This window comes from Danio rerio, chromosome 16 (assembly GCF_052040795.2).
Source record: "Danio rerio strain M-AB ecotype USA chromosome 16, GRCz13ab, whole genome shotgun sequence".
In the NCBI taxonomy this organism is placed as follows: Eukaryota; Metazoa; Chordata; class Actinopteri; order Cypriniformes; family Danionidae; genus Danio; species Danio rerio.
Genome location: NC_141036.1, coordinates 55,695,001 through 55,710,990, shown reverse-complemented (window position 1 = coordinate 55,710,990; position 15,990 = coordinate 55,695,001). Strand labels below are relative to the sequence as shown.

Here is a 15,990-nt window from a genome sequence, read left to right as displayed (position 1 = left end):
AATAAAATTAAATTAAAATTAAGAATAACACTCTACTATTGCACTATTTATATTTTTTATATACAAATAAGTAATTAATATGTATTTGTATGAAATAAATAGTTTTATTTTATTCAAATTATACAAATGTTTTTTTTTTTTCTAGTTCTTGATATTAGCATATGTGTATTTGGTACATCTGCCTTGACTTTTAAAACATATTTAATTATTTAAATGTCCTTTTTTTACACCACAGTTTACAGTAATTTTATTTACATTAATTTCACAGGACATTTTGCTGGGGCAATTTAATTCAATTCAGCTTTATTTGTATAGCGCTTTTACAATGTAGATTGTGTCAAAGCAGCTTCACATGAAAGGTCATAGTAACTGGAACAGTGTGGTTCGGGTTTTAGTGTTTAAGTTCAGTTCAGTTCAGTTTAGCTCAGTTCAGTGTGATTTAATCATTCATTAACAATTCATTAACAATCAAACGATGTCTCTCAAACGATGTTTAACGGAGCAAGGAATTTTTCACAGCGTTTCCTATACGATTTTTTTCTTCTTCTGGAGAAAGTCTTATTTGTTTTATGTCGGCTAGAATAAAAGCAGCTTTAAATAAAAATAATAATAATAATAATAATTTTAAGGTCAATATTATTAGCCCCCTTAAGCTATTTTCAGATTGTCTACAGAGCAAACCATCATTATACAATAACTTGCCTTGATAACCTAGTTAAGCCTTTAAATGTCACTTTAAGTTGAATACTAGGATCTTAAAATATATCCAGTCAAAGTTTATGTATTGTCGTCATAGCAAAGATAAAATAAAGCAGTTATTAGAAATGAGTTATTAAACTATTATGATTAGAAATGTTGAAAAAAATGTCTCTCTGTTAAACAGAAATTGGGGAAAAATACACAGGGGAGGGCTAATAATTCTGACTTCAGCTGTATGTACATTCAGAATAGATGTTAGAACGGTGTTTACTATTAATGACTGTAGTATTTATTGGTGTGCAGTGTCCTCAGACAGTTGTCCAGCAGTAAACAAGGGCATCTGTGAGTGTTTTGGTCTGGCCATCATAAATCTGCAGTGAAGGTGAAAGCCAAAGGCAGCGAGAGTTTCAAGAGCTCTACATCTCGCCGGCGGTTATTAAAAGATTTGTTTCAGGAGTTTTTTTGTATGGCTCAGTGTCATGGAGGATAATAACATCTCACACCCGCTGACTCCTCTCTGATCTGTCAGACTCTTTACTAACACCATCACTCAGATACACTGGACAGTCTGCTGCCTATGTAGGGAACATCCTGAATGATTTGAAAGACTTTCAAAAATCTCTTGTCAAACAGGAGACTCGACTAACAACTCATTTAAGTTTGGTATAATTATGCTATCCAAGATTATTATTATTGTTTTTAACTAACCAACTGCTAAATAATTAGATCTAGATCTTATAATATGTGTGTATTATTTTATATAGGAGTATTTGTAGGTATTTATTATATAATATCATTTATCCCCCTTTGTACACAAAATACTCCATTACCCTCATTAAAATCCAAAAGCATTAGTTCACACACACACACACACACACACACACACACACACACACACACACACACACACACACACACACACACACACACACACACACACTCACTCACACACACACACACACACACACACACACGCGCACACACACACACACACACACACTCACACACACACACACACACACACACACACACACACACACACACACACACACACACACACACATATATTTTTTCTTTTTTTATAAATTAATAACAATCTAATTTTATATTTTAACATTAAATCTTTTTTATTTATTGTTTTTAACTAACAATATACACCAAACTTACCTTACCTTAGCATTTTTATATATTTAAAAATAAAATAAAAATATTTTGTAGTAAATATTATATTACTAAAGGAATATTTTGGTATTTATTGTTATGTTTATAACTATTGTATATTAGTACATTTTTCTACAGTTTTTTTTGTTTCTTTGTATTAATAATTAGTAATTAAATTTAAAAAAATATTATTAAGATAATTTTTATTAATTATTATTTATTTTATAAAAGAATGATAATAATAAATAATACAAAAAATAAAAATCCTCTCACTTATACTCCAAAAAACATTGGTCCAGAGCTGATGTTTTGAGAGTATAAGTGAGATGAAAATAAATAATAACAAATTTGAAATAAATATTAAATAAATACTTAAGAAATGGCAAATTATTTTTAATGTAATATATACTACCTTTTATTTTTTCATAAATTAATAATGTTGTAAAAAATGTATTATAATATTTAAAATTAAATGATCAGTTATAATTTACTGTTTATAAATTAATAATAATATTATAATAAGTCTTTGTTTATTATAAATAAGAAACAAAATATTGATAATAATGCATTAGCATGTAAGTAATTTTTGTAATTATAGTAAAAAGAATTATGTGTATATTATTATTATTATTATTATTAGTAGTAGTAGTAGTAGTAGTAGTAGTAGTAGTAGTAATAGTAGTAGTAGTAGTAGTAGTAGTAGTATATACAGTTGAAGTCTGAATTATTAGCCCCTCTTTTTTTTTTATGTTTCCTAAATGTTGTTTAACAGAGCAAGGAAATTTTTACAATATATTTAATAATATTTTATCTTTTGGAGAAAGTCTTATTTGTTTTATTTCGGCTAGAATAAAAGCAGTTTTTAATTTTTTAAAAACCATTTTAAGGACAATATTACTAGCCCCTTTAAGCATTTCCCCCCCGATAGTCTACAGAACAAACCATCGTTATACAATAACTTGCCTAATTACCCTAACCTGCCTAGTTAACCTAATTAACCTGTTTAAGCCTTTAAATGTCTCTTTAAGCTGTATAGAAGTGTCTTGAAAAATATCTAGTCAAATATTATTTACTGTCATCATGGCAAAGATAAAATAAATCAGTTATTAGAAATGAGTTATTAAAACTATTATGATTAGAAATGTGCTAAAGAAATCTGCTCTCCATTAAACAGTGATTGGGGGGAAATAAACAGGAGGGCTAATAATTCTGACCTCAACTGTGTGTAATATTTCATTTGAATTTTCTCAAAAACAAAATCATTACATAAATATATCAGTCCTTATACAGGAAACTGAACACTGAGTTGATTTCGTTTGCTTATATTGCATTAACATGCAACTGATGTTATGTAAAATGTACCTGTAAAAAGGAATAAAACAGATTCATATTTTGTTATTTCATTATATAAACCTCAGTATTGAGCAGCTGGTTTGCCAATGGCCTGAAATTTAAAGTCAAATTACTGACATTTAATGCTGATTAGTTAATCATTCCAGTTCAACCAGCTCTAAATGTGCTGAATTAACATTTAATTAAAGTCATTGTCATTCTTTCCCTCACAAACACATCTCTTTATATGTAAATTAAGCTCATTATAGATTGCACATATTCGCAGACGTCAGTGCTCTTTGATTGCTACAATTAAAGCATGCCAGATCACAAAATTAATCATCATGAATCAATATTTATTGACAGATTTTTGAAGACATTACATTTTTGTGGCAGATATTTTTAATAGACATTATACAGACATTAGACATTAATAACATTAACACGACAAATGTTTATTAGGTTATTAAATGGCTTTAGATGCATTTGAAAAATAATAATACATTGCCATTTATTTATTTATTGTGATTTACTTAATGAACTATTCAGTTAATTCAGGTTAAACTTTGACCAAAATAGTTTTATTATTATTGTAATTATGTCAAAAGTTGTGTTTCGTATACAATTATAACATATAATTTAATTATTTAATGGCAGTCTGGGTTTAATGAAATTTATCTTTAGGATGTTTCTATTTTTACCTCAAGCAAAGACATGTACGTATTACATTATGACATTAGTAGCATGCAAATGTTATTTTGTATGTAATGTAAATACCATATTTTAGATGTAAATATACAAGTATTAAAGATGTTGTTATATTAAGTATATTATATTTATAAATTATATTTATTAAAACACTGTCCCGACATACTGAATCAGCATTTTATTTATTTATTTATTTTGCCGTGTTAATTTTTTTACTTGATTTTTTAATTTTATTTAATAAATTTAATTTACTACTTAATTTATTTATTTCAATAAGTTAATTTATTTCATTTTATTTACGTAGTTATTTTACTTATTTATTTTTTTGTTTATTTTATTAATTTGCTTTATTTTTATTTTCCATTTTTGTTTTACATTATTTTTTTATTTAACTTTATTTAAATTTATTTTTTAATTTTATTTAAAACAACTTAATTTATTTTACTTTATTTATTTACATTTTTTCATTTATTTTAATGAAATTAATTTTATTTTTTGTCTTACTTTATTTTACTTTAACAATTTTTATTTATCTCTTATTTATTTTATTTTATTTATTTATTTTAATTGTTTATTTTTTATTTTGATCATTTTTAAGTTACTTTATTTTTTATTGTACTTTACTTATTTTTTTAATTAACTTTTTTTATGTATTTTAATTTATTTGTTCATTTACTAATTTATTTTACATATTTTTTTTACTTTATTTATTTAGCTATTTCTTATCTCTCTATTTATTTATTTTTATTTTTTTACTTATTTAATTTATTTAGTTAATCTTTATTTATTTATTTTTATAAATATTTATATAATTTATTTTAAATGAAATTCTGGACCTCAACATGAATTTATACCTATTTTGTATTATTTATTTGATAATTTATGTCATATACATTTTTTTATTCTATTTTAGATTTTTATATTATTATTATTATTTTGAATATAATAAAATATCCATTTGTTTAACATTTCTTAATGGCTTTATGTTTAGTGTGTTTTGTGTCCTCTTCATTGTACAGCACCAGTGGTTCTGCATATGTACGGAGGTCGTTAGATTTTGATGCAGATCCAGACAACACACACACACACACACGCACACACAAACACACATACACTGTTCGCTGGTTATATGTCTTCCAGCAGCTTGTTTGCTGGTGTCTCAGTGGTCTGTTGTTTCTAACACCTGGTCTGGGTTGGCCCTCTCCTCGGGTTGGCCCTCTCTGTGTTTTCCAGAGCCAGGCTTTGGCCCACTACAAAGGCACCAAACATGCCAAGAAGCTCAAATCCTTGGACGCCCCCAAATGCCTGAAACACAAGAGCTCCTCAGCAAGCAGGGAAAACACCAACAAGGAGCTTCCCAAAGGCCTCGTGCCCTCTACAGTGGCCTACAGTGAGGACAGAAAAGGTAAGAGATCAGTGCATGTTTATATTACTGTCATTGCTTACTCTTGCTGGAGTAAATCGAACACTAGAATGGTTTCCAATGCAAAATGAACGCTGAATCCAATGCAAAATCAACAAAAAATCTTAATTTAAATGCAAATATTTGCAAAAAAATTCAATAATTTCATAAAACCTCCAATTTTAAATCATATAATTAAATTATATTTATTTCAGTTTGCAATTCATTGTTTTACATGACTTAAAGACGTTGCATACGCAGAGCACATGATGCATTTAAGTGTCTCTCGAAAAATGACGTCTCACCTGCGCCCTCACAAGCCAAACATTACCTGAAAGTAAGGGGAACTCTTTTGCAGCCTGTGAAGTAAGCAGATGCGGATGACGCACAAGTGATTTACATGTGAAGTCATGCAAAGTTGGGATTAGACATCCTTTGGTGCAAATCGAGTTTTCGATGACTCGGTGTGAATTGGGCTTCAGACTGCAAAAGAAAGTGGAAGCAAACATCTAACAAATGGAGCAACAGAACAGACAAAAAAGCAAGCAGCTTACAATGAAGGAGACTGATTCAAGGATGACGGCCTCAGAACATGACTGAATTATTCATTTTACTTTACATGTATGGCTGGTATTATGATATGCGTCAGATTGATAAATGATTCCGTTTAACTCTTTCCCTACCGTTGATGAGAGAAAACGCCACCCTGCCATTGATGAGTTTTACGGCAGTCCGTGTTTTAGGTGTATTAGGGCAGTAGAAGCCCTGACACATGTCCTGAGTTAGGTACACGATGTCAGATGCTACAGGGAGTGAAATCTGAGAAAGATCCACTCTGCAGATCTCTCGCATGCACCCATACTGAATGTAACACCAAACCATAATTTTCCCTTCACCAAACTTGACTGATTTCTATGAGAACTTGGGTCCATGCGGGTTTCAGTAGGTCTTCTGCAGTATTTGTGATGATTGGGATGCAGTTCAACAGATGATTCATCAGAAAAATTTATATTTTGCCACTTTTCCAAATGATTAACTAGAAGTCAAGTTGTTATTTGTTGCTCGAACAACTGGGATCGACGACAAGACTTTTGTCAGGTAGTGTAAAGTGAGGCCGAGATTATTTCAACCACAAAGTGCATGAGGCAAAACTCTACATTGCACAGATTGGCACTAAAATGGTTGAGTTTTGCTTAGAAATTGTGACCACACCTCAGCATTGTATATTATACATCATGACTGAGAGATTTCATAACTGCAACCCTGATTTGGTGAACCACCCAGAATGTCCCAGAAAGTTTTACACCAGCGGAGATCCCTCAGAAAAATGTAGGAATCTGTTTGAGTTCTGCTTTTTATTGCCGTTTTGTGCTACAGAGGAAACATTCATCAGGTTTCCCCGGACAAGACTTGACCTCCTCTTCTATTTCTGTCACACAGATCTCTCTCTCTCTCTCTGAACTGGAAACAAGAAATATGTTCCAGGACTCAGCTTAAAGGCTGTATTTTATATCCTAGGCAAGCGTCTTGCTGTAATTTGGTTGATATTACAGCAGTGCAGTACTTTATATTCATGCGCATGATGGAAAAAAGCACCTCTTTTCTTTGACCTCTTCTGGCCTTCTCAGCGAAGTCAGGTTATATGTAGTGGGAGAAATAAGTATTGAACACGTCGTGTTTTTTTTCTCTGTGTAATATTTCTAAAAGAGCTGTTGACATGGAGTTTTTACCAGATTTTGGTAAAAACTCAAACAATACAAGCATAAAAAAATTAAACTAAAATCTGAAAGAAAAAAAATATTTATGTGTAATGACAACCTGAACTCACGAGGAAACGTAAGTATTTTACGTTTTGTCAGTTTAGTGGCTAATTCATACGAATTCGTACGAGTTCAGTCGTACAAAAATGTACGATTTTAAAAAGGAGGCGTGGCACCTAACCCCACCCCTAACCCCAACCATCATTGGGTGATGAGCAAATTGTACTGAATATGTACGAATTAGATCGTACGAATTCATACGAATTAGCCAGTAAATCAAAAAGTTACGAATTGCCGTGAGATTGCGTTGGTAATGACAACGGAAAGACTCAAGAAAAAACTACTGAACTATTGAAATGTATTTAATACTTTATTTATAGGACTGTTTTGGTAATTGCAGCTCAGCAGTTTTCACAGGTTTAAAATGTAATTGCAGTGGTAGGCAGCGTAATGATCTTCGAGACCTATAAGATGGGCCGAGAGAAGAGGAGATGGAAAAAAAAGAAGGAAAGACAGAGTAGACTGAGAGAGGAGAGCTAGGCAAAAAAAAAAAAAAAAAAAATTGGGGCTCTGTTCTCCAGACACGCTGGTCCTCCACCAGTTGAGAGATCTGACGATGTGTTGGGAGCCCTGTTAAGGAATCTAAACACACGTCCGTCTTCTGCTGTCCGGTGGCGGTTCTCCTGGCATGTGGCATTCCTGCCCTAGTAGCAAAGAATTCTGGCCCAGATTTGGCATAAAGCTGGCACAGCAGGCATTCATCCGGCACTGGCATACAGCATGTGGGCCAAACATGGCCCGGGTTTGGCAGAGGTGGCACCGTCTTTAAGGCGGCACACAAGATTTGGGCCAGATGAAAAATGTAGTATTTGGCCCAGATTTAAAAATTTGATAAGTGGGCCATGTGTGTTTGGCCAGTCTTGACCCACATTTAAAATACACTAAAATCATTTTTGAGTAAAGAAAAAAAATTCTACCAATCAGGTCACTTTGAGAAAAAGCGTGCCCATAGTGTGCCTAAAGCGCATCACTCCATGGGTTTATCAATTTCATTGCAATCGTGACACACCAACCTATCTGGCCCAGTTCAGGCCCAGTAATGAGTTATTAACTTGGCTGAGACTTGGCCCAGATATGGTCTGTGTTTGGCCCTTGTCTGGAAGCCAGATTTGGTCCAATCATGTACCGTAATTCACTGCGGCATGTGGGCCAAGCAAAACCTGATTGTGTGGGCCAGAGCTGGGCCAAAGAAATTTTGCTTTGTGGGTGGTCTCCTGCTCTGCTCCTGCTTTAGTGAACGGAAGCAGGTTTTGGCATCATGGCGTATAACGATGACTCCCCTGGCCTCTTTGCGATGGCTCTCTTCAGCACTTGCTTCCAGTGGTGAGCCCCGCATCCCCTGCTCCTCCCCATGCCGGGAACAGGCAGATCTTTTTGGTGGTTCGGCGGTATAGGTTGCGTAAATGGAGTATCGGCTCTTTAATGTTTATTGCCACCCTTCATAGAAAGACTGAAAATACGGGAGAAATACAGAAAAATACCTTTATAGGTTGACATCTAGATAGAACTGTGAAATACAGGAGAATCCCGGAAAAAACGGCTGGGTTGAAGGTATGGCATGAGACGGTTGACAGTTCTTGCGCACACAATCAGCAGTAGCCTACAAAACCGGTTAATCAATTGCATTATTTATATTATTAAAAACATTACATGGCCATCTTGGGCAGATATAAAACACGTGTAAAAGAATGATAATAATAGTTAAAAAGAAAAAAAAGATGTCATCAAATATACTTGGGCGGCCGTTAATATACCCAGGCGACCCACACAAGTAAAGTCTATGTGTGGGAAGCACTGCAGCTTAAACATGCCTCTCATATGGAGAATGAAGTCACATGTCACAGACAAAAATCTTGATGGTTCTGTGGGTTGTGTCTATCAAATCTGATCTTTATTTTGTATTTTATATAGGCTAGGCCATTCTACAGCTTGATTTTCTTCCTCTGAAAGCATTAGAGTGTCTCATTGGCTGTGTTTTGCATCATTGTCTTGAAAATGTCCACCCTGGTTTCATTTTCATCCTCCTGTTAATGTAGATGTTGGACTGAAGCAGCTAATATTCCTTTACAGAGACAAAGGACAAAGGATTGCTGAGATTAAAGCTGCTGTCTGAGCTATCCGTGTATTTCTGCACCTTCCTTCCCTCATCTGTTTATTTTTTTTCCCTCCGTCATTTCATTTTATTACAAATAACTTAATTTGAAAACTAGTTTTGTTTTCTTTACATAGATTTCTTTGGTTGTTAACATCTACTGAAAATTTAAACTTTCGAAATATGTTTTCTCCTTTAGCAATATGTTTTCTGAGAAAAATAGTGACATTTTCAATACTTTTCAATACTTCCCCCACTGTATTGCGCTCATTCCTCTATAAGGCTCTTTGACAGGATCCAAACCAAACAACATCCTCTCCTTGTGTTTGTTAGCGAGCCAGAGGTTGGCTATGTATACTCTACAGGATTACAGCTGGAGTTTCAAGCCATAAAACCGTGTACGTAAGCACATGGTGGAATTATGTACTCTCAACACACGTCTGGAACCTGTTCTGGAACCAGTAATTTACTGCACTTTTTGTGTTCTGCTTGTTTAGGCGCAGCAGTAAAGCTCACCCAATCAGAATGCCTTATTTGTGCTCAAACACCTGGTGTAATGTAATTTGTAGCATTTTAAGGCAAAAGTGTAGCCTGAAGTCATAGAGACACTCCATCACAACCATTATTGTCTTATAAAGCAATGGCTCAGCTCTGTGAGCCTGAGGAAACGGGGTTTTGTTTAGACTGGTGGATGCAACAGCAAACACATAAACACAAAGATGCACTGGCGTCAGCAGTTTGTGCAATTCATAACAACATCATTCTGTTAGCAGCAGTTGTACTTGTCAACACTTTGGGATGAATTCCGGAAACACTTGTAAGGATCTTACATGCAATCTTTCAGTGGGGGAAAAACGTTGTAGAATTATTAGACCTCCTGTTAAATTTGATTTCTTTTATATTTTTTTCCCCCAAATTTGTGTTTAACAGAGATTTTTTTCAACACATTTCTAAACATAATAGTTTTAATAACTTAATTGTACTAACTGATTTATTTTAACTTTGTCATGATAACTAAACAATATTAGACTAGATATTTTTCAAGACACTTCTATACAGCTTCAGTGACATTTAAAGGCTTAACTAGGTTGATTAGGTTAACTAGGCAGGTTAGGGTAATTAGGCAAGTTATTGTATAATGATAGTTTGTTCTGTAGACTATCAAAAAAAAAAATGCCTAAAGGGGCTAAAAATTTTGTCCTTAAAATGTTTTATTATTATTATTATTATTATTATTATTATTATTATTATTATTATTATTAAAAACTGCTTTTATTTTATGCAAAATAAAACAAATAAGACTTTCTCCAGAAGACAAAATATTATCAGACATACTGTGAAAATTTCCTTGCTCTGTTAAACATTATTTGGTCAAAGTTTTTAAAATAAAATAAAATCAAAGGGGGGCTAATAATTCTGACTTTAACTGTATATATAAAACCCCAAAACATATAAGCCAAAAACAAATAAGACTTTCATTAAAAAAAACTGTTAGAAATATAGGAAATACTGTGAAAATGTTTCTATTGCGTTACATTTCACTTGAGAGATATTTTTAAATAATTTAAATATTGCACCGGAAGGCTACTAATTGAACTGTATATAAATACATGCATTTTTTATTATCATTCTTTTACAACACATTTCATTCTGTTTCGTTTTAGTTGTATTCATACTAAGTGAAAATTATAGTTAAAAAATATTGCCAAAGTATTTTTTTGTGCAACAATTTTGTGGCAGCAAGTTCCCCATTTTATTTTACATTGTGGAAATCAAAATGATGACTCATGTATTTCAACAACCAGAAAAAAATCAAACTAAAGGTTTTGGTTTTGAAAATACAGTTGAAGTCAATTATTAGCCCCTCTTTGAATTCTTTTTTTCTTTTTTAATATTTTACAGAGCAAGGAAATTTTCACAGTATGTCTGATAATATTTATTCTTCTGGAGAAAGTCTTATTTGTTTTATTCCGGCTAGAATTAAAGCAGTTGTTAATTTTTTTTAAACTATTTTAAGAACAAAATTATTGGCCCCTTTAAGCAATTTTTTTTTCCGACTCTCTAACCGACCATTGTTAAACAATAACTTGCCTAATTACCCTAACCTGCCTAGTTCACCTTATAAACCTAGTTAAGCCTTTAAATGTCACTTTAAGCTGTATAGAAGTGTCTTGAAAAATATCTAGTCAAATATTATTTACTGTCATCATGGCAAAGATAAAATAAATCAGTTATTAGAAATGAGTTATTAAAACTATTATGGTTAAAATGTGTTGAAAAAATCTTCCCTCCGTTACACAGAACATGGGGGAAAAAATAAACAGGGGGGCTAATAATTCTGAATTCAACTGTATTTTCAACTTTGTATATATATATTTTTTTTACTTTACTCACTGAAGTCAAAAAGCTTAATAAATGCAAACTGTTCGGTTCATTTATTTGCATTCTTACAGTTTTGCAAAAGGTGCGTATAAATATTTAATTTTTCAGAGGGGTTTGGCAGCACTTATGCAAATTATATTTGTAATTAAAACAGAATTGCAGCATTTATTAAATACATGTCATTTTTTAAATATATGTCTGAAGTGATGTTTAACAGAGCATGGACATTTTCACAGTATTATTTAATTAAGTTGGCTGGATTAAAAGCAGTTAACATTAAAAAAAAAAAAAAACACTAAGGTCAATATTATTAGCCCCCTGAATGTTTTCCACTCTTGATTGACTTCTGAATAAACCACTGTTGTCCAATAATGGCCATATTAATGGCCACCCTGCACAATAATGGCCACCCTGCAGCCCGGGACCGGTTACTCACTGAAGCTAAGAGAGCTGTGGTTTTAGTGAGGTCAGCAGGGGGCACTCAACCTGCAGTCTGGAGTCCTAATGCCCCAGTAAAGTGAAGGGGACTCTATGCTGTCAGTAAGTCTTTTGTAACGTCTTTTGGATGAGACGTTAAACTGAGGCCCTGACTCGCTGTGGTCATTACAAATCTCATGGCACTACTCATAAAGGGTAGGGGTGTAACTCCAAAGTCCTAACCCTGCCATAACAGACTATAACATAGTATTTTTGTTTTCTTTGCATATATGCATTTCTTTGTTTGTTATCAACATCCGGGAGAAAAAAAAATTAAATGGCGCGTTTAGAAATATGTTTTATGAGGAAAATTAGTAACGTGTTTAATACTTATTTAAAATGAGTTGGAATGAGAGTAATGCAGTAGGGGAAATAAGTACTTTTAACAAGCAGCAAGTTTTAATTTATTTGTATTTTTAAGTGTATGCAGCAATATTCATCATAGCAAACCAGTTCAACTAAATGTGCTGTAGTAATGCTGCGCTGCATTTAAATGAACTAACCACCCCTGTTCTATGTAAATGAGACTCATTATTGATCGCGCCTTATTCATAAACGAGCCCTTTTGTGAAGTGATGCTGTTCAACCTCAGTAAACTGTGTTCGATCGTGACCAAGATTAGGACTTGCACCATGTACACGGCATTCGGCTCGGGTTGTTTTGTGTGCATCGTTATCTGATTTGCATAATTCCTTTAATGAAAAGGGTGCTAAAAACAATGCAAATAAACAGCGGCAGTCAATTCCCCCCCTTTGTATCACTGGAAAACCCACGGATCGCTGACCTACCTCTGGCGTTATCCGCAAACTAATCGAGCCGGTGCATTGTTTGCATTAATAAAGGCTGTGAATAAAGAAGGGCAGTGTGACCCGGTTGAGTACATGATCTCGCAGGGGCCAGAAACCTCCCGATAAATCACAGCACATCATACAGAACACCCGGCCGATTTCTCCGCCGTATACGCAGCATTTTTTAACATCGAGCTGGGCGTTTGTTTGTCAAAATGCCACTCGGTAATGAATATTAATGAGCGGAGATGTCAGAGAGATGAATTGTGGGGGCGTCTGAAAGCTGCATTATCTCCAGTTTATTTGCCGCATGTAATGAATAGCAGAGGCTCAGACACTAATAGGGCGGCTTCAGAGAGCAGATAGCACCGCCACAGAGAGTCTGCTCTTTTTGGAGAGGCTATTTAATGCGTTTAATTCAAGGTTTTCATTTTTTCGAGCTTATTAAATAACAGTCGTTTGTCAGGGCTGGGAAGTGAATAATGCGTGGGAGATGCATATGTATGCGTTTAAGTACTTCTTTGGAGATATTTGTAATCTTTCGCATTGATGCTGCTGAATTCTCGGCTTGGAGGTTATGTGGTAAACTCATTTTCTTGTCGGCTTAGTCCCTTTATTAATCCGGGGTCGCCACAGCGGAATGAACCGCCAACTTATCCAGCACGTTTTTACAAAGCGGATGCCCTTACAGCCACAACCCATCTCTGGGAAACATACACACACACACACACACACACACACTACGGACAATTTAGCCCACCCAATTCACCTGTACCGCATGTCTTTGGACTGTGGGGGAAACCGGAGCACCCGAAGGAAACCCACGCGAACGCAGGGAGAACATGCGAACTCATCACAGAAACGCCAACTGAGCCGAGCCGAATTACCAAATTTAATGGTGACCATACCAAAAAGAAATAATTATTTCTTTGCGACAAATTTTAAATGTGTAAAAACAAGCAAAATATAGCTGTATACATACACTTTTTATTCAACAAAACTTTAGTTTTTTTATTTGACGTTTAAAAAGATCTATTGTCATGTATCTAAAATATGCACAGTAATCTGTCCTGGCTAATAGTCCCAGATCAGCAGTTAACTACACATAAAAGGGTAGTCAATCTCATATTAAAGCAATGTTACGCTGCTGCTTACAAAAGGATGTATGTACATTTTGTTCAGTCTTGAGCTCTTGAAAGCAGCAGGACTGTGGGTGCTGTGGGTTTATATTTTTGTCTATTCTATTTCAAAGAGAACCGATCGCACAAGTTGTGCTTACTCGCGACGAGTTCCGCGCGAGCAAACGGGAGTGTGCGCACTTTTTAACAGCCGCGCGCATCATATCACCAGTGCGCGCGAGTAATCAACCTCTCATATCAACCTCTCATAAGTTATTCACCTGCTTTTGCTCGCACGAACACAGTTATTTTTGTCAGTCGTGCTGCTTCTCGATTCTAAGATTACATTACATTTCGATTATCTAAGATTACAAAGTGGCTAGTGGGAGCGGCTGTCTTACCCGCCAGAGCTGAAATCTACCCACATTTGGCGGGTTGGCGGGTGTTAATGTAAAGCCCTGATGGTACGTAATAAGAATGAGCCTGGGTTGAAAATATTTATTACATTTTACAGTTTTTCTTGTTTGCTTTGACCTGGTTAAAGAAACTAGGTTCCACTTCATTTTCATTTTCACTATCCCAGCAGAGCAAAAGACCGGTCTTGCAAATGTGTAAACTCTTTCTCATTGGGTTGACACATTTTCCCCACCATTTTTCAAAACAGTTAACACGGATGTCATTCAAGCAGTCCAAACTCCATTGTTTTAGTTATGGTAACCAAACAGAAACCATCTATTCATAACTATTAGAAACTATCAACATCAATATGAATTCAGTGAAGCACCGGTTTGACACTACTTCACACAAATCTTCAAAAAGCAATCAGTCTGCAAACCTTATAAAACGGTGGAAGGTCTGTGTTGTTCTGTGACAGCATGGATGGAGGAGGTCAATAGTGGCTATGTCCTATACTCCCAATAGATTTGACTGTAAATTGGTTTACATGTGTTTTCTCTAATATTTACAGGATTTTATTCCTTTTGTCTGTTTTTACCGTATTTCAGTTTTCAGCCACAGTTTGAAAATTGTCATGAATTCAATATAAATGTAATCAAAGCATTTCTTATTCTGGATTCAATTCTTTGCAAAAAGGCAAATTTGACAGCCCAAATAGAAAGACAACAAATGGCATTGGCAATAGGCTACAATGACAAGCAATGGTGGTGCACTGAGTTCTGTATTTTGTATTTTGTTGTAAAGTGTGTAATGATTAATTGAAAGAGCTCATATACTTGTTTGCAGGTTGTGTTGTTTGAAGGTAAAACTAGCTTTTGTTGCATATTGTAAATGTTTTGACACGGCCTGTGCCTTTTGCAAGCAAAATGTGTCATTTTGACCATGAGTGCCGCTGTTCAGGCCTGTGTGTTAACTGTTTTGAAAATGTGGAGTTTCAGTTGACAACTACATCCAAGCAATGGAGAAAAACTGTAATCACCCACTGAAAGAAAGAATGAAATATAAGAATCCTATGCACACATTTGACATATTTGAACCCAAAACGGAGCAAAATTCTACAAAAAACTTTTGGAAAAGTCCTGACTTGTAAACTGGTATAAAATAAAGTTGTTTTATTATTGAAAAAGTGTTCAATAAATGTGTTTCAAGAGTTCACACTTAGATATTGTTTGACAATAATAGTAGGTTTGTCATGCTGTTCCGAGAGAGAACCCTGAGCTCGGAGATAATTAAGCCCATGGCTCCCACCTCAGGTAGTTCTCGGGAGCTTCCTCGTGGTAAAGGAAGAAAGGGGGAGAAGGGGTGGATGCGGGGTTTCTTCGAAAAACGAAGATAAGGGAGTCATTTTAGCTGGGCTACTTATAGTGAGTTTGGATCAATCTGATTGGCTAACTAATGATTATAGATGAGAGACCAGCTGCGGTCAGTCATATCACATGCTCCTCTCTAAATTAGTTTGTGAAACTTCCCTTAAATGCTCTTCTTTTTTTTGCATGCACATGCTGCATGGCTTGATTTGTTTACATGTACTTATGTTTTATCACATCCTTGAAAA

The 15,990-nt window shown here is 34.3% G+C and overlaps 2 protein-coding genes across 6 annotated transcripts in view; both read left to right on the top strand.

Annotated features, from left to right (window-relative positions):
* The window catches only part of znf385d (zinc finger protein 385D), a 142,428-nt gene that overhangs the window by 90,832 nt on the left and 35,606 nt on the right, over positions 1 to 15,990 (top strand). For all 5 annotated transcript variants that reach the window (XR_015512155.1, XM_087288166.1, XM_087288165.1 and 2 more), the window contains one exon: positions 5,134 to 5,305. Coding sequence is in view for 4 of the 5 variants with exons in the window: in XM_087288166.1 (XP_087144292.1) it covers positions 5,134 to 5,305 (172 nt within the window). In the remaining variant the exon portion in view is untranslated. The remainder of the gene's footprint in view (positions 1 to 5,133; positions 5,306 to 15,990) is intronic.
* The window catches only part of etfb (electron transfer flavoprotein subunit beta), a 458,646-nt gene that overhangs the window by 423,307 nt on the left and 19,349 nt on the right, over positions 1 to 15,990 (top strand). The window lies entirely within an intron of this gene.